The 23,399-nt window shown below is 44.0% G+C and overlaps 1 protein-coding gene and 1 long non-coding RNA gene across 3 annotated transcripts in view; one reads left to right on the top strand and one right to left on the bottom strand.

Annotated features, from left to right (window-relative positions):
* The window catches only part of LOC141982957 (uncharacterized), a 36,135-nt gene extending 27,943 nt beyond the window's left edge, over window positions 1-8,192 (bottom strand). Inside the window, exons 1-3 of the long non-coding RNA XR_012638254.1 lie at window positions 8,100-8,192; window positions 6,517-6,617; window positions 1,444-1,507 (exon numbers count right to left, since the gene is read on the bottom strand). This is a non-coding gene — a long non-coding RNA (uncharacterized LOC141982957). The remainder of the gene's footprint in view (window positions 1-1,443; window positions 1,508-6,516; window positions 6,618-8,099) is intronic.
* Window positions 8,193-12,511: 4,319 nt separating this feature from the next.
* The window catches only part of ASMTL (acetylserotonin O-methyltransferase like), a 44,569-nt gene continuing 33,681 nt past the window's right edge, over window positions 12,512-23,399 (top strand). Inside the window, exons 1-5 of one of the 2 annotated variants that reach the window (XM_074966080.1) lie at window positions 12,512-12,776; window positions 15,923-16,054; window positions 18,719-18,766; window positions 19,518-19,582; window positions 22,617-22,678. In XM_074966080.1, the coding sequence (XP_074822181.1) occupies window positions 12,630-12,776; window positions 15,923-16,054; window positions 18,719-18,766; window positions 19,518-19,582; window positions 22,617-22,678 (454 nt within the window). In that variant the 5' untranslated portion in view covers window positions 12,512-12,629. The remainder of the gene's footprint in view (window positions 12,777-15,922; window positions 16,055-18,718; window positions 18,767-19,517; window positions 19,583-22,616; window positions 22,679-23,399) is intronic. The other variant, XM_074966089.1, reaches the window with a different exon arrangement.

Here is a 23,399-nt window from a genome sequence, read left to right as displayed (position 1 = left end):
TGGCTACTTCCCACTCCAAGAAAGTGCTCACAAGCCTTGAAAGCTATAAAGGACTGTGACGGGGCAGCTACCCCTCACTGGCTGGCAAAGGGTTAATAGCAGCCCTTGGAATGGCTGTGCAGAACCCAGCGAACCAGAGGAAGGCTTAGAAGCAGCCAATCAGTGCCAGGCTGGGTCCTATAAGAAGGGCTGCTAGGCAGAGAGGAGTTTAGTCTTTTCCTGGAGCTTGAGGGAGAAGTACTGGCTGCTTGTAGAGAGAAGTACCTGGGACAGAGCAGTTTTGGGCAGGTCAGGGGAGATAGCGGAGCTCCAGCCTGGCTGGCTCCCAGACTGTGGCCTTGATACAGGGGCTGAGTAGGTACTGGGGCTATGGGGAAGTGGCCCAGGGAAAGCAGGTAGCAGCAGAGGGGAAGGAGAGGCAGTGAGTGGCTGTCAGCTGTAGGGTCCCTGGGTTGGGGCCAGAGTAGCGGGTGGGCCTTGACCCCCACCTTTGCCCCACTGGCTGCTAAGGGAAGTGGCCAGCCAAAGAACTGCAGTTTTCCCCTGAGCGAGGGCTGGACTAGGGGCTGCAGTTTGCCACTGTGGTGAGAAGCTGGGCCAAGGACTGCTGATTTCCCTGGAAGGGGGGAAACAATTGAGTTGGGGCACAGCCAGCGGGCTGTGTCCTGAAGAGGATGCTGTGGTCCAGGTGTGACATGGGTCCCCACAGACAGTGGAGATGATGGAGAAGCAGTGATGGAGAGTGAGACATCACAAGAGGAGGGTGCCCTGCTGATGGAGAGAGCTAATTCCCAGAGCAGCTAGTAGGAGGTGCCACGGTGGTGAGCACAACCTGTTACAAGGACACTGAATGACTCTCTCACACATAGAGCATTCCCCCTGGACATTCACCAGGTGGTTGTGTTTGGGGCCCGTATCACCAAGCTCCTGTGAGCTCTTGAGGCTTCTTGAGTCTGAACAGAGTCCAGGCACTGCCCCGGCTAGGGTCTCTAGGCATCTCTCAGGGTGCAGATCCTCTGTCTAGCACCTTCTGAGAACTGAGACCCAGTGGTTCAACTGCCCAGGCCCTGTGATTAGTGCTGACTCCTCCAGACTCCTCAGAAGTTTAAGCACACCACTGGCAAATCTTCACCCTTGTTGGCACCCTGGGTTTACACCTTACTACTTCAGGGGAATGTGACAGTGCAAGCCAGAAGATGCAAAGTCAGACTTTGCACAGGATTCTAAAACAATTACTCTTTACATTAACTAGCACAAGAAATACAGGGATCTAGACCTGCGGTTCTCAACCGGGGGTCTGCAGCCCCCTGAGGGGCTGTGATCAGGTTTCAGGAGGTCCACCAATATAAACCAGAGAGAAGGGCTGGTGTTAGACTTGCTGAAGCCCGAGCCCTGCCCCCTGGGGCTGAAGCTGACCCATGATGAACACTGACCATGACATACACGTATGCTTGTTGAAGATACCCTCCATGTCTTCACAGAATTGTTGACCAGCAAAAGTTTCACACTAAGTAAAACAAAAACAATATTCAGTTTTTTATTTTTGTACCTATATATCCATTTCTTTTTTATATTATATATATATATATATATATATATATGTGTGTGCTTAACTGAATAACTATCCATTTAATACAGCTTTTAATCTATTGGATATAAAGAAAAACAGTTGTTGTGTCACAGGTTGGTCATGAAGTTATTATATGTTGGGGGAGGCCTCAGAAAGAAAAAATTGAGAACCCCTGATCTAGACCAAATAATAAACACATCTGTACATATTTTTCTGCCTCAGTTTCCTCATAGCTCTTGAGCATTGGGCTTTGGGCTTAGGGTAGAGACCTTTGAGGAGTCTGGGCGCCCCCTCTGTATGTGGCTCTCCTCCGAATCATAAAAAGAAAAGGAGTACTTGTGGCACCTTAGAGACTAACCAATTTATTTGAGCATAAGCTTTCGTGAGCTACAGCTCACTTCATCGGATGCATAAAGTGGAAAATGCAGTGAGGATGTTTTATACACACAGACCACGAAAAAATGGGTGTTCATCACTTCAAAAGGTTTTCTCTCCCCCCACCCCACTCTCCTGCTGGTAATAGCTTATCTAAAATGATCACTCTCCTTACAATGTGTATGATAATCAAGGTGGGCCATTTCCAGCACAAATCCAGGGTTTAACAAGAACGTCTGAGGAACAGTGGAGGGGGGCGGGGAGGGAAAAACAAGGGGAAATAGGCTTGAATGGAGACTGGCAATGGTTAAGTTAATTGTATCCAATTTGCAAATGAATTCCAATTCAGCAGTCTCTCGCTGGAGTCTGGTTTTGAAGTTTTTCTGTTGGAATATCGCAACTTTCATGTCTGTAATTGCGTGACCAGGGAGATTGAAGTGTTCTCCGACTGGTTTATGAATGTTATAATTCTTGACATCTGATTTGTGTCCATTTATTCTTTTACGTAGAGACTGTCCAGTTTGACCAATGTACATGGCAGAGGGGCATTGCTTGCACATGATGGCATATATCACATTGGTAGATGTGCAGGTGAATGAGCCTCTGATTGCGTGGCTGATGTGATTAGGCCCTATGATGGTGTCCCCTGAATAGATATGTGGGCACAGTTGGCAACGGGCTTTGTTGCAAGGATAGGTTCCTGGGTTAGTGGTTCTGTTGTGTGGTACATGTTTGCTGGTGAGTATTTGCTTCAGGTTGGGGGGCTGTCTGTAGGCAAGGACTGGCCTGTCTCCCAAGATTTGTGAGAGTGATGGGTCGTCCTTCAGGATAGGTTGTAGATCCTTGATAATGTGTTGGAGAGGTTTTAGTTGGGGGCTGAAGGTGACAGCTAGTGGCATTCTGTTATTTTCTTTGTTAGGCCTGTCCTGTAGTAGGTGACTTCTGGGTACTCTTCTGGCTCTGTCAATCTGTTTCTTCACTTCAGCAGATGGGTATTGTAGTTGTAAGAATGCTTGATAGAGATCTTGTAGGTGTTTGTCTCTGTCTGAGGGGTTGGAGCAAATGCGGTTGTATCGTAGAGCTTGGCTGTAGACAATGGATCGTGTGGTGTGGTCTGGGTGAAAGCTGGAGGCATGCAGGTAGGAATAGCTGTCAGTAGGTTTCCGGTATAGGGTGGTGTTTCTGTGACCATCGCTTATTAGTACCGTAGTGTCCAGGAAGTGGATTTCTTGTGTGGACTGGTCCAGGCTGAGGTTGATGGTGGGATGGAAATTGTTGAAATCATGGTGGAATTCCTCAAGGGCTTCTTTTCCATGGGTCTAGATGATGAATTCCACCATGATTTCAACAAACACCTACAGTATCTCTATCAAGCATTCTTACAACTACAATACCCACCTGCGGAAGTGAAGAAACAAATTGACAGAGCCAGAAGAGTACCCAGAAGTCACCTACTACAGGACAGGCCTAAAAGAAAATAACAGAATGCCAATAGCTGTCACCTTCAGCCCCCAACTAAAACCTCTCCAACGCATTATCAAGGATCTACAACCTATCCTGAAGGACGACCCATCACTCTCACAAATCTTGGGAGACAGGCCAGTCCTTGCCTACAGACAGCCCCCCAACCTGAAGCAAATACTCACCAGCAAACACGTACCACACAACAGAACCACTAACCCAGGAACCTATCCTTGCAACAAAGCCCGTTGCCAACTGTGCCCACATATCTATTCAGGGGACACCATCATAGGGCCTAATCACATCAGCCACGCAATCAGAGGCTCATTCACCTGCACATCTACCAATGTGATATATGCCATCATGTGCAAGCAATGCCCCTCTGCCATGTACATTGGTCAAACTGGACAGTCTCTACGTAAAAGAATAAATGGACACAAATCAGATGTCAAGAATTATAACATTCATAAACCAGTCGGAGAACACTTCAATCTCCCTGGTCACGCAATTACAGACATGAAAGTTGCGATATTCCAACAGAAAAACTTCAAAACCAGACTCCAGCGAGAGACTGCTGAATTGGAACTCATTTGCAAATTGGATACAATTAACTTAACCATTGCCAGTCTCTATTCAAGCCTATTTCCCCTTGTTTTTCCCTGCCCCCCCCCCCCCCACTGTTCCTCAGACGTTCTTGTTAAACCCTGGATTTGTGCTGGAAATGGCCCACCTTGATTATCATACACATTGTAAGAAGAGCTTATCTAAAGTGATCACTATTACCAGCAGGAGAGTGGGGTGGGGGGAGAGAACCTTTTGAAGTGATAAACACCCATTTTTTTTTTCATGGTCTGTGTGTATAAAACATCCTCACTGCATTTTCCACTTTATGCATCCAATGAAGTGAGCTGTAGCTCACAAAAGCTTATGCTCAAATAAATTGGTTAGTCTCTAAGATGCCACAAGTACTCCTTTTCTTTTTGTGAATACAGACTAACACGGCTGCTACTCTGAAACCTCCGAATCATACACTCTCTCACTCTGACCTCTGCAATCAGTGCCCTTCCACTCTCCTGCCCAAGCTTTCTCCAACTCAGGGGTTGGCAACCTATGGCACGTGTGCCAAAGACTGCATGCAAGCCCACTTTTAATGGCACGCTGCTGTCTCCTGGGGCAGCAGCAGCGTGCCATTAAAAATCCTGCCCTGCCTAGCCCGACTCGCTCTTCTCCGCCCCCTCACCCCCTCCCACGGGGGCAAGGGGCAGGTGGCAGAAGCTTGGTTCTGCCGGCTTCCCTGCCTCATCCCGCAGTGTGCTGGGTTCCTGCCCCTCCTCCTCTCTGTCCCTCCCTGCCGCCGATCAGCTGATTGCCCTTGCCAGAGGGTGGGGGAGGAACAGGGTCAGCGTGCTTGCTGCTCCCGGAGGAGGCAGAGAAGAAGTGGGGGCAGGGCCTTGGAGAAGGGGGGGTAGGGTAGAAGCAGGGCATACCCCCTGCTGTGAGCACCCCATGACCCCCCCCACACACACACAGCCAGCCAGCCAGCCCTGAGCCCTGCAGGCCCCTGCCCTGAGCCCTGTACCCCCCTCACACACACCCAGCCCTCTGCTTGACTCCTTCATTCTGGCACCCCCACACATACCCAGGTCCCCCACATCCCATGCCCTGACTCTTGCACCCTCCCACAGCCCATGCACCCCCCACATCCTGACTCTTGCATCCCCACCCCTCCCACCAAATACCCACCTCCACCCCTCCCACCACATGGGAGCTGCCCAGGTAAGCTCTCCACACCCAAACCTCCTGCCCCAACCCTGAGCCTCCTCCCTCATTCTAGCTCCTGGCCAGACCCTACACCCTAATCCCCGGCCTGCTCCTTCACCCCTCAGCTCAGTGCAGAGAGACAGAGGAAGAGAATGGGCCAGAACCAGGGAGAAGGTAGGTACCCACTGAATGTGGGCAGGGCCGGGACCCCAGACCGGCAGTGGGCTGAGTGGGTTCAGCAGCCGGGATCCCGGCTAGCAGGAGCCGGCAGATGGAACCCCTGAGAAGCAGCGGGCTGAGCCACTCAGCCCACTGCCGGTCTGGGGTCCCGGCCACTGGCCCCACTCAGCCCACTGCCGGTCTGGGGTCCCGGCCACTGGCCCCGTACAGCCTGCTGCTGGCCTAGGTGAACGGAACCCCAGACCAGCAGTGGGCTGAGCAGGCTGGCGGCATAAGATCAACATTTTAATTTAATTTTAAATGAAGCTTCTTAAACATTTTGAAAACCTTGTTTATTTTACAATACAACAATGGTTATATAATATATAGACTTTTATAGGGAGAGAGATCTTCTAAAAAACATTAAAATGTATTACCATCATGTGAAACCTTAAATTAAACTGAATAAATGAAGACTTGGCACACCACTTCTGAAAGGTTGCCAACCCCTGCTTTAACTCTTTGCAGGCTGAGTGCTGCATGGGGGAGGAGAAGGACCATCCCCATTGCTCACAGCAGGGTAGGTGAGAGGTGGGAACAGAGCCACCCTGAGCTGCTGCACTCTTTAGCTCCTTCCTCTCCTTTCCCCTCCTGTGAGAATGGCTTCAGGTTGCTGAGGGGAGGGAGACAGCTTTCTGTAACTCTAATTGGTTGCTCTGCCCCAGGAGGCGGGCAAGTGGGGCAGGTAACGAAGAGGGGATTTCCCCCCAAGTAGCACTCAAATTCACTAGTGGACCGGACGTTATTGTGTCACAGTGAGGCTGGCTCCAGCCACAGCCAAAATCCTGTCACTTTGCAAAAAAATCATGAGAGTTGGCAACATTGGCCCCATCAAGATTTCATGACCTCCTGTTTGTTAGCCCTGTGCCACCATTCCTTGGAGGTAAAAGAACAACAGAGAAGGCAGCAAGCCCCTCATTCAAAATGGAGTCTGCAGTCTGACACAGATACACATAAAGAGTCCCCCAATGTCAAACAGAATTCAGAAGTTGTACACAGACAGATCCCCCCCAAATTATTGCTGTAAAGGAGATTGAACAACCAATGCCCATGGCCCTGTCAAGATAAAATTTGCCTTCAAAGGCAAACCCAATGCTTAAAAGATCCTTAAAAGAGATTGACTATATTACCTTTTGTGAACAGATCTATTCTGGTGCAGAACCTCAGCAGTTCAGCTGCATGGTTAAATGACTTTAGAGCAGACAGTATCAGACCATTCACAGAGAGTCACCTTTGGGATAAGAAAGGTAATAGATTAAGCACTATTCACCCAGAGCCTTTGGGGAGTACTGTTCTGAGCAGGGAAATCCAAGAAGAAAGGGCCTACAACTCTTCAGGGTGTAAGATGATACGTAATGATTTCCTTGGCTTTTTGGGAAACAGATTGTAGGCTATGAAAGAAATGATTGGCCCATCCATTGCAGTATGCGATTCTGAACCCTGTTTTTGAAACTTACCATAGGTCAAAAAATTCCAAATGTGGGTGCCTAAAATTAGGCTCTCACATCCAGACCCTCAAGCTATTTAAGCACCTAACTCTCATTGGTCTCAATGGGAATTAGGCCCCTAAATGCCTTTGAGGAGCTAGACCCTAAATCCATATTTAGGTACCTATCTGTGGCCCCCATTCCCAAAGTATCTAAGCATTTCACAGTCTCTACTGTAGGGAAGTGGTATTGTGCTCGTACAGATGGGGAATTCACACACAGAGACTAAGAGACTTGTCCAAGATCACACAGGAAGTCTGTTGCAGAGTCAAAGGTTAACACCCTAATTATTTGACCATCCTTCCTCTCAGGGGCTTCTCCCCTAAGCGTGGCATGACTTTCAAATGTACTAACTTTAGGCATCCATCTATGACCACATTTCTATATATACACATGATACCGCCATACATGTGATCAACTGCAGCAACTAGGCAGGAGACAGTGCAGAGGGGCTTCCTAAGAGAGACACATACCAAGTGAGCCTGGCTTGGAAACCTGCAAGCTTCTATTTGCTAGAATAGAGACTAGAGTAGAGAGGGCACCTTAGGCACTAGGCAAGAAGAGCCCTGATTCTTGACTGGAATCCCACATGGACTCCAACAACCACTATTTTTCACCTTGAACTGTCACTGTTTAAATCTTTGTACCACTGTATTTGCAATCTTTCCCTTTCCTGCCAGCCCTAGTAAACTACCCTTTTCCTTAGCCCTGTAGCTGAGTGGTTATGGGACCCACCACGGCTGGATCCTACAACAAGGCCTAACTGCCAAAGCATCTACAGTGCTTGCCTGCGCGTGATGGTACACCTGGCACACTACTGGTATCTTAGGGGTTTGGTGTTCTCTAGCACAAAGCAGTATAATAATTGCAAGAGAAATGGGAGCTGCCCCTTTGAGAATGCAGTAGGGTGAGCTCTTAAAAGAAGCTCTTACCAGGCAAACATTTGGATTCCCAGAATAAACAAAGTTCTCATTGCAAAGCTGAATCTTGTGGTTAACAGTGTAACACATACAGTAGAACCTCAGAGTTACAAACACCTCAGGAATGGAAGCTGTTCGCAACTCTGAAATGTTCGTAACTCTGAACAAAATGTTATGGTTGTTCTTTCAAAAGTTTACAGCTGAACATTGACTTAATACAGCTTTGAAACTTTACTATGCAGAAGAAAAATGCTGTTTTTAACCATTTTAATTTAAATGAAACAAGCACAGAAACTGTTTCCTTACCTTGTCAAATCTTTTTTGTAAACTTTCCCTTTATTTTTTTAGTAGTTTACATTTAACACAGTACTGTACTGTAGTTGCCGCCGGTGGTGGTGGTTGTTCTCTGCTGCTGCCTGATTACATACTTCTGGATCCAAATGAGGCGTGTGGTTGATCATCAGTTCGTAACTCGGGTGTTCGTAACTCTGAGGTTCTGCTGTATCTCCCCTTGTAGCACCTCCCTTGGCATCTTGCCATCTCTGTGTAGTGGAACTGCATAGTTCTCCTGATAAGGAAGTTTCAGTGTTTGCAGAGACACTGTACCCAAGTAAAGTAAATCCAGTAAATCTAAGTCAATGAGGTTACTCTGAATTTACACAGGTGTAAATGAGTGTAGAATTTGGCCCTTAAAACATTCTCTGATATTTCACAGTTACCACAATGATAAGCATTGTGTAAGAACGTAGGCAAAAAGGAAGAGATATAAAACTGCAATACCAATCTTACAGTATAGCAAAAGCCTTTACAATTCAGAACTTTCCATTCATCTCTAACTCTTACCTTGCTTTTTTCAAAATACAGTAGGTATTTGAAAAAGTTGACAGTTTCACAACTAACCTTGGATGAGCTAATCTTTGACCAGCATATCTAGAGTAGGCAGCCACGTTTCCAATAACTACTGCTGTCAATGTTCTTCATCTCAGTCAACTCACTGGAATCTCACACATTTATACCTTTTGATTTCTGAAAATCTGCAACTGAGTGGTTTATAATGGTTACCTGTCAATAATAAATTTTCAGAAATCAAAAATGTAAGTGTGAGACTCATCTACTTCTCATCTCTGTGTTAGCTTATGTGACATCGCTTAGCTTGTTCTCATGGGGATATTTGAACTTTGCCACATATACACCATCATAAGTAACTATGGAGTCAGGTTGATTAGCAGTAGGGAGGAAAAAAGTCTTTCAAACTTTTGATTAATACAAGCACTATTTAAACAACTCTGCACTCTACAGCAGCACAGCACCGAAATACAATATCATATCCTGAAATCATATGGGGTATTGTGTGAAATAATGACTTTGGATCCATAATTATTATCGTCCAAATCCCAAGAAGAACTGATTATTTGAATTCCATTAATTTCAATGGGGAGTTCCAGCAGCTCAGCAGATGCTATGCACTTATTAGGATTTGGTCTGATATTAATACTTATGGGCATGGGGATAGGGATAGAGTACTCTTTCAAAAGTATCTTGGCAGCAGCCTTGACAGAGCTCTTATCAGGTATAATTCTTTCATGTGATACCATTAGAACTGCAAATTAAAAAACATTGTGCATTCTATTTCTGCAACATCTCTTTCAAGTATTATAATTATTGTTTTATTTGGAAGTGTGGGAAGGGGTGTCACACTCTACAATCCTGAAGAAGTAGCCGTGGTTTTGGACCCAAAACTCATGGTTCTTACAAGATCTGTGTGGATTTCAGGAGATCTGTGGCAGGCACAGCACCTACGGCCTTCTTCCCCTCATTTCTCACACCCTCTCCAGTCCTTTGGCTTTATAGTTTCCATGGAACTGCCAGGGTCTCTTCCCAAAGCTAATACTCCCTAAATGCTTTTCTGTGGGGTAAGTTTGACAGAGCGAAAGGAGAATCCATTACTTCCATTGCTTTTAGTAATGTAGGTCTAGGATAACAATTGAAGTGAGTCTGGGCATTTTCTTTCCTTTTTTAATTCAGTACAAGTTCCTTAGAGTTTTTTTCTTTTAATTGCTGTTTTTATTTTAAGGTTTGAGCTAAAGCAGCTTTAAAGTCAAACACTAATCTTTTCTAACTACAGTCATTATCCTTTCTCAAACACAAGTCACTCATTGCTGTCATGAAAAGAAATCTCCTATTCCCATATTATTTTGTTCTGATGTTTAGAATTACATTGCCCACTGATACGATCCTTAGCCCAGGAATACTGAGACACTGCTCTTGGTTATGGAACCCTTTCATAGTTACAGTACAAATTGATATTCTAATTTACTGCCTGGAGGGTGTATGAATTTTTTAAATAAAAGTGGAATATTTAACCCTATGACTGTTAATAAGCCCATTAAGAAAAGGACAGAGCATCGCTGCTTGAAAGTTATTGAGGATGAATCTGAACTTCAGTGCAAAACTTTCACCTACTTATAAGGCTTGATTGTGACTCCTCTGTTCCCACTGGTGAGAAACTGGTCAGACTAAATGATCATAATAATCCTTTCTGACTTCAAAAATCTGCGAAAGTACTCACATGGACATTTCCATTCACTTTGGTGAGACTAATTGTATGAGGAATTGCTCATCAACAGGAGTGAAGAGCTCAAAATCTGGCCCTTAAGAAGACGGATGAGGGGCTGCGATATCTGGACTCCATCATTTACAGCTGTTTCAGTCTCACTTCTGGAAAACAATTGCTGCACATTTTATGGTTGCAGAAATTTTATCTTTTGTCTGAATTTCCTATAATTGTTGCCAAACGAAAATTCTACCACTTTTGTACTGATTATTTTGAAAGCTATTTCCCCACTTATTTATGCATACCTACAAGTGGTCTTCATTTGTGATTTTGATTAGTTTCCACCTGCATAAACCCTTTAATGATTTTCCATGATTATTTGTAACTGAGTTGGCATAAGGACAGATAATGAAAATATTAATCAGTTCCATGTCTAGAAATTTCTTGCAAATGTATGTTTAGGGTTTTTATTTTGAAAAAAAATATATATAGGGTGTGCAAACCCTCACATTCAGCATCATGTGACATAAGAATCAAGGATGAAGATAAAAAGAAAAGGAGTACTTGTGGCACCTTAGAGACTAACACATTTATTCGAGCACAAGCTTTCGTGAGCTACAGCTCACTTCATGAAGATATTATCTAAAGATGTTAAAAAAATTCTACACCTTCTAAAGTACCCAAACACTGGAAATAAGTTGGGAAATGAACAGTTAAAGATCAAACTAGTCCCTTACTGCCATGTAGCTTGATCACCCCATGGGACTCAGAGCAGGCTGACACTTAAAAAGCTGATGTAGCACTTTAGTGAAGACACTCCTATGTGAACAGGACAGGAGAGCTTCTCCCATCAGTGTAGTTAAGCCACCTCCCTTTTCAGGGTTGAGCAACATAGTTTTACTGAAGCGTGTAGTGTAGACCAGCTCAAAGGAAAACATCTTGCAGAGATTGCAGTATTGCCAACTCACAGTTTCATCAAAAGTCTCATGTGATTTGGCATTTTTCTGCAAGCCTCAGCAGCTGGAATCAAGAGTTTGCAGGTGAAGGTCAAAAAGAAAAGGAGTACTTGTGGCACCTTAGAGACTAACCAATTTATTTGACCATAAGCTTTCGTGAGCTACAGCTCACTTCATCGGATGCATACCGTGGAAAGTGTAGAAGATCTTTTTATACACACAAAGCATGAAAAAATACCTCCCCCCACCCCACTCTCCTACTGGTAATAGCTTATCTAAAGTGATCACTCTCCTTACAATGTGTATGATAATCAAGTTGGGCCATTTCCAGCACAAATCCAGGTTTTCACCCCCCCCCCCCTAAACCCACTCTCCTGCTGGTTTGTGTGTGTGTGGGGGGGGGGGGGGTGAAAACCTGGATTTGTGCTGGAAGTGGCCCAACTTGATTATCATACACATTGTAAGGAGAGTGATCACTTTAGATAAGCTATTTATCAGTAGGAGAGTGGGGTGGGGGGAGGTATTTTTTCATGCTTTGTGTGTATAAAAAGATCTTCTACACTTTCCACAATATGCATCCAATGAAGTGAGCTGTAGCTCAAGAAAGCTTATGCTCAAATAAATTGGTTAGTCTCTAAGGTGCCACAAGTACTCCTTTTCTTTTTGCGAATACAGACTAACATGGCTGTTACTCTGAAACCAGGTGAAGGTCAGTATTCATTAATAAATAAATAAAAATAAATAAAATCTAGCCGTTGTGGTGTCAGAAAAAAGGCTGAAAATGTAAGGTGAGTGTGCCCTAAGGCTTCCGAAACCAGACAGTAACCCTGTATGTATTTTCCTTTTAATCGCACACGTTTTAAACCAGGCTCTTGATTTTGGGGCCTGAATAACGATTTTTAAGCATTTGAGGTTCCCAGTACTGCAGGTGGAAGTTGAAAACTGCAGGACTGACACTCCCGGACTAAATCCGCCCCCGTATCCAACTTTCCAGCCGTCTGTCTCTCCATTCCCGCCAGCTACCTGGCAGGAATATTTTGTGTAGCTAAGTGTCTGTCTGTCCGTCCCATTTCGAACGTGCCCAGCTCGCCAGGCCAGCTTCCCCCTGGGCCCAGCCAGGAGCCTCAGCAGAGCACGCGGCTCCCGCCCAGTGCAGAGCGCCGGGCCCGCCTGCCGGGGGCGGGTCCCACCGCCCCGCTCCTCCCTGCTCGCCGCGCCGTATAAACGCGCCGCTCCTCGGTCGCCCCCCCGCCCCGGCGCTGCGGGTTTCCTGGCGCTGCGGAGCCTCAGGGCCGTGCGGGGGAGATCCCGGGCCTCGCCGCAGCCATGGCGCTGAACCCGGTGATCGGGAAGCTGGTCAGCAAGAGGGTGGTGCTGGCCAGCGCCTCCCCCCGGCGGCAGGAGATCCTCGCCAACGTGGTGAGTCCGGGGCAGCGCCGCCTGGGCCCCCTGCCGCTGGCGGGCCATGGAGGGGTGAGGTCACTCGGAGTATGTCTACACTGCAAAGTCCGCACGGCGCTCGGACACCGGCGCTGGCGCTGGGCAGGGGCTGTTTCATTGCCGGGGGCTGCACCCGGGGAGGTGGGAGGGTGCTAGAGCTGAAGTCTACACAGCAGTTGACCAGCGCCAGTCAGCTGGCCCCCTCGGCCAGCCCCGGTTGTCTAATTGTGGTGGAGACGTACACTTCCCAATGCTCGAGCCCCCCCCCATCGCTCCGTGGAAATGTCCCTGCAGCAGCTGGACTCTCTGTGCACAGACAGGAGAGTGGTTTAACAGTCTGCCAAGGGGCCGTTATTCCCCCCTTCCCTGTTGTTGATGTCTTGACGTTTTTAAAGTTGAAAGACATGTGTTTGTGGGCTTATGTGACCAGAAGAACAATATTTTTAAAGGTTTGAGAGTAGCAGCCGTGTTCGTCTGTATTCACAAGAAAAGAAAAGGAGTACTTGTGGCACCTTAGAGACTGACCAATTTGTTTCAGCATAAGCTTTCGTGAGCGCCAATTTATTGCCACTAGTAAGGTGCCACTAGTACTCCTTTTCTTTTTGCGAATATTTTTAAATAAATTGCACTTGAGCAGAGTCTTGGGGCGGGAGGCAGGTTATGCAGCTGGGAAGTAGCCTGCTGGTGTGGCTGGGGCAAGGAAGCTGAACAAAATGAAGTTCTTAGGAACATGCCATTGGGTGATGCCAATTCCCAGATATAGGATGTGAAACTTGTTAGGTCAAGTTATGGGGTGGTCTCAATACATGCAACAAAGGGCAGGGGGGGGATGTTTGCAGTAGGGAATGTAGCTAAAATAGTAACATGCAGAGGTAAAAGTAAGCTGGTCTGGTCCAGTTCAGTGTACCGGCAAAAGCCAGTATGCCGTGCTGGACCGGATCGGCTTCCCCAGGCTGGCGCTCTAAAGGGCCGCTGCGGGGAGCCCCGGGCCCTTTAAAACGCCATCCGAGCCATGCTGCAAGAGCCCCCGGGGTAGCAGCAGTAGGGCTCCAGCAATGATTTAAAGGGCCTGGCGCTCCGCTGCAGTAGTGACGGCCGGAGCCCGGGGCCTTTAAATTGCCCCCGAGCCCCGGGGCTCCCAGCCGCCTCTGCAGCTTGTAGCTCTGGGGGTGATTTAAAGGCCCCAGGGCTCCCAGCCGCAGCCCTGGGGCCTTTAAATCTTGATTTAAAGGGCCCGGCCCCGCCTCTTCCGGTCGAGGCCATTCCCCCCCCCTCCCCCCGCCCCGGACTCTGGAGTACCAGTAAGTCCTTTAAGTTACTTTCACCCCTGGTAACATGTTTTATCTTGTTACTGTTGTCAGCTGTCAGTGAAAAGGGTGGATAAGATGGGGAGAAAACCTGGATTTGTGCTGGAAATGGCCCACCTTGATTTTCATACACATTGTAAGGAGAGTGATCACTTTAGATAAGCTATTACCAGCAGGAGGATGGGGTGGGGGGAGAGAAAACCTTTTGGAGTGATAAACACCCATTTTTTCATGGTCTGTATGTATAAAAACATCATCTGTATTTTCCACAGTATGCATCCAATGAAGTGAGCTGTAGCTCACGAAAGCTTATGCTCAAATAAATTGGTTAGTCTCTAAGGTGCCACAAGTACTCCTTTTCTTTTTGCGAATACAGACTAACACGGCTGTTACTCTGAAACCTAAGAATAGACCAGTGTTTCTCAAGCTATCTGATGTGGGGGACCAACAATTTTTTTTTTTCCAATGTGCATGCAGACCAGCAGCCGATGGCTCACGGACTGGCACCAGTCTGCAGACCACCACTTTGAGTAGCACTGGAATAGAATACGCGGTGCCAGAGTCTCAGCTGTGTTAACTGGTGAATTTACAGTTGTGGCCCTGTGTATTGGTTTTGCATTGCTGCCCTTCAGGACTTTTGGAAAAACCCCGTTAAGTGTTAATGTTAGTCATACAGTGTCATAGTATCCATGGGACTTATATTTTTTTATTTTTACACTTCATATAAAGAATTGTGTTACACACATTTTGATCAATACTTCACATTAATGGTGATTGGTAGAAGTAAAAACACAAACAATGCTAGTGTTTTATTTGCGGGGGAGGAGGGTATGTTTGCACTAGATCACATCACATAATCCAAAAAAACTTATGCTTTTTCTCAGCCACACTTTCTTCCCCTCTATCCAAACATACCATAGATTGTGTCCGAGGATGAAATCCTGCTTTCATTTAAGTCACTGGTGAAACAAGATTGAACCTGTAGTTTGGAGGCAGGAATTAGAGGAAAAAAATCCAGAAAGCTAACCAGGTTGCTGTGACAAATCTAATATGTATATTTCTGGCTACATGTGAATATTTACATCTAAGCATACATTTGATAGTTGTGTTTCAGTTAAATGTTGTGTCGCAAAACTCATACCGATTTATCCACAGTGCAGCACAAGTAAATGCCAAGATTATAGTCACTGAAGACTTCACCACACTGATCTAATTTACGTGAGAAGCCCACAGATACTGCAATGATGGGTGTAATAGAAAACCCTAAAGGGGAGAGATGTCATGCATTTGTGGTTAGGTGGTTACGTGCAAGAGTAAAATGATTATAAGTACTCCAAGTGTAAAACTTGTTTTTCGTGGATAGATTTTGCCTTTATTTTGAGATGTTTGCATATTAAGAGTAAATTCAAAACAATTCAGTGCAACAGGGTTTTTCTGCTCAGATGAAATGCACACAATGGGAATTTAGGTTTGTTATTTGTTTCGGTTTTAATTTTGATTGCATACTGCTGATAGAATGAGTGAAGTCTGCAATATTTGGACTAGATTGTAATGTTTGCAATAGTTTTGTAATTCTACAGTTTGTTTATATGTTGTTATCAATATCTATCTTTTTCTTCCTCTCTTGAAGACACATGGCATTTTATAGTAGGTTAATTTTTAAAAATAAATAACTAGATAGTTTTCACTGATATTTCTCAGGTTAGCTTCCATTCTATTCTAATTTACTATTTGCATAATTAAATGTAATTTGCACCGTAGAGGAAATAGACCTAAAAAAAGAGCAAAATCCACTTAATCTTTTGCTTTTACAGGTTCCTTCCAAAACATTTGATGATGCTCACTACATTGCCTTTCCTTTGTATATTTTAGGGTCTCCGATTTGAGGTAGTTCCATCCTGGTTTAAAGAGACACTTGAGAAGTCATCTTTTGCAGTCCCTTATGAGTATGCCATAGAAACAGCAAAGCAGAAGGCACTTGAAGTGGCAAATAGAATGCATCTAGTGAGTCTGTCAGCTATTTCAATAGTCAAATCTTGTGTTTGTGTGGTGTTCTCACTATTTATTACTGTTACGTACACTTGTAAGGTAGTAAATATACAGATGCATTTGCATCCTTTAAGCAAACAGACACATTTTCCCCTATGTCACTGTTGTGGCAACTACCTGTTGAAATGGGCTAGACTTGCTAAAAGGAACTCCAGTGCCTTCAGTTTGTGAAAGGCCAAAACAGCGATTACAGACAGCTCTGACAGCAGGCAGAAGCTCTAAATTGAGGTATAATCGCCAAGTCCTGCCAACAGCTAACTATCCAAATTGAGTCTGAGATAGTTAGACGTTGTCCAGGATTTCCAGGCACTTGGTGAGCAGAGATGCAATTCTATTTAGGTCCTATGAGGAGATACAGATCTGACTGTCATCTGCATGCCTATGATACTGTAACCCATAATGCCTTGCAATCTGTGAGTGGCTTCAAATATTGCGTGAACAAGAAGTGTGACTGGAGTGAGCAGTGTGAGCCTTCATAAATGAAGCAAAAAACCAGCTGCCCAGCAGACAGCCCTCTGACCTCTTTCTGAAAACAATGAACTAAGGCAGGGATCGGCAACCTTTGGCATGCGGCCAATCAGGAAAATCTGCTGGGGGGCCGGGATAGTTTGTTTACCTGCAGCGTCCGCAGGTTCAGCTGATCGCAGCTCCCAGTGGCCACGGTTCGCTGTTCCAGGCCAATGGGGTCTGCAGGAAGCGACGCGGGCCGAGGGATGTGCTGACCGCCGCTTCCCCCAGCCCGCATTGGCCTGGAGCGGTGAACCGTGGCCAGCGGGAGCTGCGATCGGCTGAACCTGTGGATGTGGCAGGTAAACAAACCGTCCTGACCCGACAGTGGATTTCCCTGACGGGCCGCATGCCACAGGTTGCCGATCCCTGAACTAAGGCAACTTGGTCTGCTTCTCCACTAGTCCTATAGTCAAGCCAATAGAGCCTTGTGATCAATGTTGTCGAAATCCAGTATTAGATTTATCAGCATCAGCATAGATATTAGACTTCTGCCTACTGCCCTAATGTGCTCCACCACAGTGATTAAGGCTGGTTCTGTGCCACAACCAAGCCTGAAACCCAACTGATTAGGTTTTAAAAAAAATTCTTATAGGATGTCATTTGCTATTGGTGTGGATCTGCAAATATTTTCTTAATGACCTTCCTCTGGAAGGGAGGAATAGAGACTAATCCTTTTCTGAGATCGATTCACCTATACTGAATGCGCCATACCAACACCGTTGCCAAATGACACTATCTGTCAGAGCAAATATTGAATTATCTCCTATGTAAATGATTACACAGATTCATATCTGTTTCTGTCACTTTCTTTTTCAGACTATGGTGTGATATTAGGGCAGTGGATTTCAAACCTTAACAAGAATATAGTGGACTTTAATTGTGGAATACTATTAAAAATTTTCCTGCTACTTCATAGTTTTCTTAAGTCCATCCAGAAGGATTTTGAGTGCTTCCTATATACAGGATTTCGTTAAGTAGCATATGGATGTAGCTCAGTGGTTCTCAAACTTTTGTACTGGTGACCCCTTTCACATAGCAAGCCTCTGAGTGTGACCCCTACCCCTAAATTAAAAACACTTTTTTTGTATATTTAACACCATTATAAATGCTGGAGACAAAGCGGGGTTTGGGGTGGAGGCTGACAGCTCGTTACCCCCAAGGTAATAACCTTGCAACCCACTGTAGGGTCCTGACCCCCAGTTTGAGAACCCCTGATGTAGCTGTACCATTTAAAACTAATCAGTATGTTAGCTCTGTCACTTTCTATTATGATATCAAATCTTACACTGTTTCCCAGTAGAGTTCCTCCTCTCATTTGCTGTATTAACTCTTACCTAATATATTAAGACTAGAGCCTTCTCTATTCATGAAAACAAGCTGCCGTAAGAAGTAAGTTTATATCAACAGTCATGTCTATCACGAATAATGAATAAATGTAAGTCTCAGCCATGTTACATCATTAAATGATAAACTGTAGGGTTAGGGTCAGAAAGCATCCAAATGAAATGTAGGCAAGCAAAAAATCCTGGACAATCAGAACACTTTGCAGTTTGAGAGCAGGGAGAGGGAAAAAGGAAAGGGCTGAGAGAATTCTATAAAACGAAACCTTAGAACTCCTATTAATGTCTGGATATGTTTAAATTCAGGTGGTTGAGAGGTATGCAAGTACACTTAAGGACATCTGAATAGTAACTCCATAAAAATGGCATTTTGGGACTCATTGTTAATGTGTTTCAATGATTTCTGTATCCAATACACTTGGCTTATTACAAAAAAGGGTTTTTTTTGTAACTGGCAGCCTTGAAACTCAACCTGTGCTTGAGAGTTGAGTTGGGTTCTTTCCTGGGTGCACTTCATCATCAGTACAAGTTCTGCAGGCAAAATCATACCCTCAGTTATTTCTGCCCACAGTCCTTGCTTTCCTTGGTTTTTCACAGATGTAACTGATTACAATTCTGTTAAGGATGCATAGACTTCAGCTCCTTCCTAGATATATTTGGATCAATACCTTCCAAGCGGTAAAGCTACAGTGTCTTGAGTTGGATATTCTGGGGATTTTGTTTGATGGTTTGTTTTTTACTTTTTTTTTTTGTCTCCTTATCTTTCCAGAAACACCTTAGAACTCCAGATATTGTTATAGGAGCAGACACTATTGTGGTAAGAATTTTCGTGTAGTTTAGCCGTAGTTTGAATCATGTCTGACCAGTGCCTAAAACTCTCTTATTGGGGTCTAACTTCCTAGAAATTTAAAGATGGAAAAGGCCCGACTAGTCATCTAGTCCATCCTCCTGTCAATGCAGAATTGTCCCTAGGGTATATTTTCTAGTACTTAGTCTGGTTTGAAATATCTCAAGTGACAAGGTTTCCACCACTACCTTTATTTTATTTTTTTGTATACATACTCCATATTCCATAATCCGTATCAGGCTCTCTAATATGGTGGAAGAGACACTCAGTTATTTGACAGCTGTGAGAATCAGGAAACGTGCATCACCTAAGCAATGCCATTTAAGACCTTTTTAACAGCCAACACAAATGGCACTCTTACTGGTAGCCTCACAAAGAGGGCAAAGAATGAATTATGATAGACCCTGAATTAGCCACTCACCTCTGCAGTTTCTTCTAACAGCCACCAGGTGGAGGGGAAGCTTGCACTGATAGTATGTGCTCTCTTAATAAATAGACGGCTCATGTCTCCAAGGTTCTTATTTAGTGCTTTTTATCCATAGGTCTCAAAAAGCTTTACAGAGGAGGTCAGTATCATTATATGATACTTAACATGATACTTTTCAGTAGACTGATGTTGCTGGCAGGGCTGGCTGAAATCATGGTTTGAAAAGTCTGTTCCTGATCTCAATTTCAGCATAATAAAGATACACAGCAGAGTATTTTTCTCTTTCCATTTCAGACTGTGGGAAAACAGATTCTGGAGAAACCAGTTGATAAACAAGATGCATATAAGATGCTGTCAAGGTTCGTAGTTTTAAATAAGGTTAAATGAGTTAATCAGGCAATTCTACAACCAGGCAATGTTTTCTGCAGCAATTGGAGCTGCAAAATTCTATAACACTCACGCACAGAGATGCATAAAAGATAACAACATATAGTCAATAGGGCAAGGACCGTCTTTTTGTACAGTGTGTAGCACAGTGGGGACTTGGTCCATAACTGGGACTCCTAGGCAGTACAATAATACAAGATTATAAAAAAATATTTTTACAAATTACTAATCTGTAGAAGGGATGTGAAATATGGTGTGTTTAGGATCCATTGCTTGGAATTTCCTGACTTGTGTCCTTCCAGAGTCTCAATCACAATGTTGCATTAGTATCATTAGGATAACTTCTTTTGCATTTGCATTGCAATTGTTTTATTATTGACTTCCTTAATAATAAAGTTCTTTAACTGTACAGGCATTTGGTATTGGTCCTTTGCCTCTCCTCAGGTGCGGTTTGCATGATGTGTGTACTAGGAGAAAACTAATCAGGAATTCCTTTTTTGGAGCCATATTGTGCTCTCCTTTACAGTATCAATTTTTTAAAATTTTTTTTTAATAGAAGTACACTGAATTTACATTGGTGTAACCAAGAACAAAAGTTTTGCCTTTTTTACTATCATATCTTATTCTTCTGGCATACATTGGGGTCCTTAAGTTATCTCAGGCTTCTATTTCTCTTCTTTGAATGTGGCTCAACCAAGGGGGAGGGATAGCTCAGTGGTTTGAGCGTTGGCCTGCTAAACCCAGGATTGTGAGTTCAATCCTTGAGGGGGCCATTTAGGGATCTGGGGCAAAAACTGGGGATTGGTCCTGCTTTGAGCAGGGGGTTGGACTAGATGGTCTACTGAGGTCTCTTCCAACCCTGATATTCTATGATTTGAGCTTAACGATGTCCTCTTCCCCATGTTTCAGACTCATTCTGTTGCTTACCATATGTGAGCTATTTCATTAATGCAATTATTTCTTTCTGCAGCTCATCATTTTTAATAAGCGCCAATTACACAATACTGCAGCCTGTTACCAGGCTAGAACACTTGAACTGATTGTCACTCAATCTCCTAACGTTCTAATGCTGTTAGGCTGTTATCCTGTCATGAGGCCTGAAGGAGAAATCAGATTGTATCTCAATCTGACGAAACCACGTTTGCCTTCTAGGGGCAACTCACTTACCTACCTTTTTTTCCCTTAAAGGTTTGCAGTTCTGAGAGCATGGCAATAAACATTTAAGTAACACAGTAGAAAAATGTCATCAAAGCAAATGTGTTTATGTGCCAGTTTTGTGGGATGTAAGCTTTTAGTGTAAGACAAATATCAAGATAAGAAGTACATAGTAATAATTCATAAACTAAGAAATACTTGCCTACAGTAGTCATGTGTAGGAGGAATGCAGCTCTGGGTTATTCAGGTGGGACCATTAAGTAGGAGGTTACACCATCACATTTTCTCAAGGCTGCCATTGTACCACTTTTAAAATAAAATGGTGTCTTTGTTAAAGAATGATATGTGAAAAGTCTGCTGATCATTATTCTATTGTGTGGCAAACTGCCAGTGACATACAACTTATTGAATATGAGCTGACGAAAGAGACAAACTAATTTAGGAAAAATTCACTGGACAGAACACATCACATATGGCTTTCTGGAATTTTTGCTTTGTGGCTCTAATTTAGATTTTGTGCTGATGAATTAGGTTTCTCCATTTTGATGGAGCCATAAAAAGTAATGGTTGTTCAGAGCGAATGAGTAAGAGCAGAATGTGATATTATCAGGAGACTAAACATATCCTGCCAAACTCATGAAGGAGTCTGACTGGAAAGGGTCTTCTCATTTAATACATAACTTAGCTTGAAATTATACCATGTTCGGTGACTTCCAGAAAATAGTCACTTTCGTTTAAATGTACAAAGATGTTTTTGGATCAGAATTAATATAAACTGTCCAGTGCTAGCAATGTAAACTCTTGTCTCTTATCTCTGTTAATTATCGAATCAGCTACACAAACTTCCAAGGGGTCAGAATGGATGATTTATTATATTGAGTAGTTTAATGCTTCACAAGTAGTTTACTTCAATGGGACTACCTAGGGTGGGAGGTATTTTCTGATATGAGTAAGGGTATCACAATTCAGGTTTAGGATCCTGTTTCATAATCAGACTGTCTAATAAGTTAAGCTGTCTTGCCTCAACTTACATTGGTTCTGCTTACACACCTATGAACTGTACAGTTTTCTCTCTGTGCTCAGTGTTCCGTGCAAAGAGGGTAGTTAACTACTCAGGAGAGTAAAATCCTTTTCATGACAAAATAAGTAATATCAATTCAAGCTTCCCCCACTTCCCCGTTGATATTTCTGAGCCATTCTTTGAAAGCATCATCCGTAGGCATGTGCAAGGATAGTTCATTCTCCTTGCTCTTTTGGAGCCTGATTCTGCCACTCTCAACTGAGTCGCGTGGTACTTTGCTCCATCAATAGCCCAGTTGAAATGAATGGGAATACTGGTGTTGTGAAGTACCAATATTCCCATTCAGCATGAGGAAAGGAAAGGTACAACCTAGCCCTTCATGGATTATCTTTTTGCTGAAGCTTCCTATCACGGTGCCATTTATTATGGTGATGTTCCTGTTTTGCTCATGAGACTGACACTTCTCCTCTAGTACAGTAAAATAAGAACACAAAACCAAAAAACCTAATTTTACCTCAGTATAAATGAACATATTGTAGGCCACTGAACAGCCAGCAGGTGTTACTATTTTGGGGACACTAAGCATTGAAAGATTCCAATGACTGTGCCAATCCTTCTGCACCATTTTGTGTTTTAGCTCTTCACCTTTGTGAAAGAAAAATCAAAACCCAATGTCTTGTGTGTAAGGATATGAACCAGAGCTGGTATTTTTCTGTGGTGTCCATTGGCTTATTTGTGGAACACTCTGTAAACCTGTGAAATAGTAATGCAATGATGCATTAATTAAGAAGAAAGAGACTTTATAAAACTCTTCATTTTTTCCCTCCTAGGTTGAGTGGGAAGGAGCACAGTGTCTTTACGGGAGTGGCCATTGTTCACTGCAGCAGTAAAGGTAATTGCAGAGAACTGTACAGATACCTATGTGGTAAAGTCTTATGTTCTTATAGACGTATGTTATCTAATTTTACTCTAATTGTGAAGATGGAACACTTTCATAGAACATCTGATTCTGCCACCCTTTCCCATACTGAGGAGTGGATTATCTGTGTGGAAGCAGAAAGAGGAAAAAGGAGGATCTGGGGGTAAATGTCTTAGTCAGATTTAAGGGTAGAGTGAAAGGAAACCCTAACTCTAACCCTTACCCTAATAATGCGAGAATTGTAAGAGATGCTGTTTTCGCCTTGTTTTTAGTTTTTAAAGATGGAATGCCGACTTAAGCAGAAACCTTGAGATATGGTAGTGTCTGGAGGGAATTTGCATAAACAAAGGATAACTGTTAGCCGTTGATGTATATAACAGGAAAGTATAAATACTTGTCTTACACTGCTTGTAGGGGGAAGATCTGCCTAAGGTCAGGAGACCCCCCACATCTGACCGCAGTCTTCCTTTGCAATTGGTCGTAATAAACTCTCTCTGACTTGTTGCTCAGAAATGCAGAGTGTCTTCCACACCTGTAATTAAATAAAATAAGCAAACAGTCCTACAAACAAAACATTGTGCTGCACATAAAGGATGATGAGAGAATGGACCATGTGTGACAGATGTTAGTTGCATCACCTAATGCATTGCTGAAGGGTGCTCAGAAATTAGTGTTAAGAGTGGTATAAGAGCCT

The sequence above is a fragment of the Natator depressus genome, chromosome 1, assembly GCF_965152275.1.
Source record: "Natator depressus isolate rNatDep1 chromosome 1, rNatDep2.hap1, whole genome shotgun sequence".
NCBI classification, from domain to species: Eukaryota; Metazoa; Chordata; order Testudines; family Cheloniidae; genus Natator; species Natator depressus.
The sequence above is the reverse complement of the archived record's forward strand: the minus strand, read 5'-3'. Positions and strand labels throughout refer to the sequence as shown.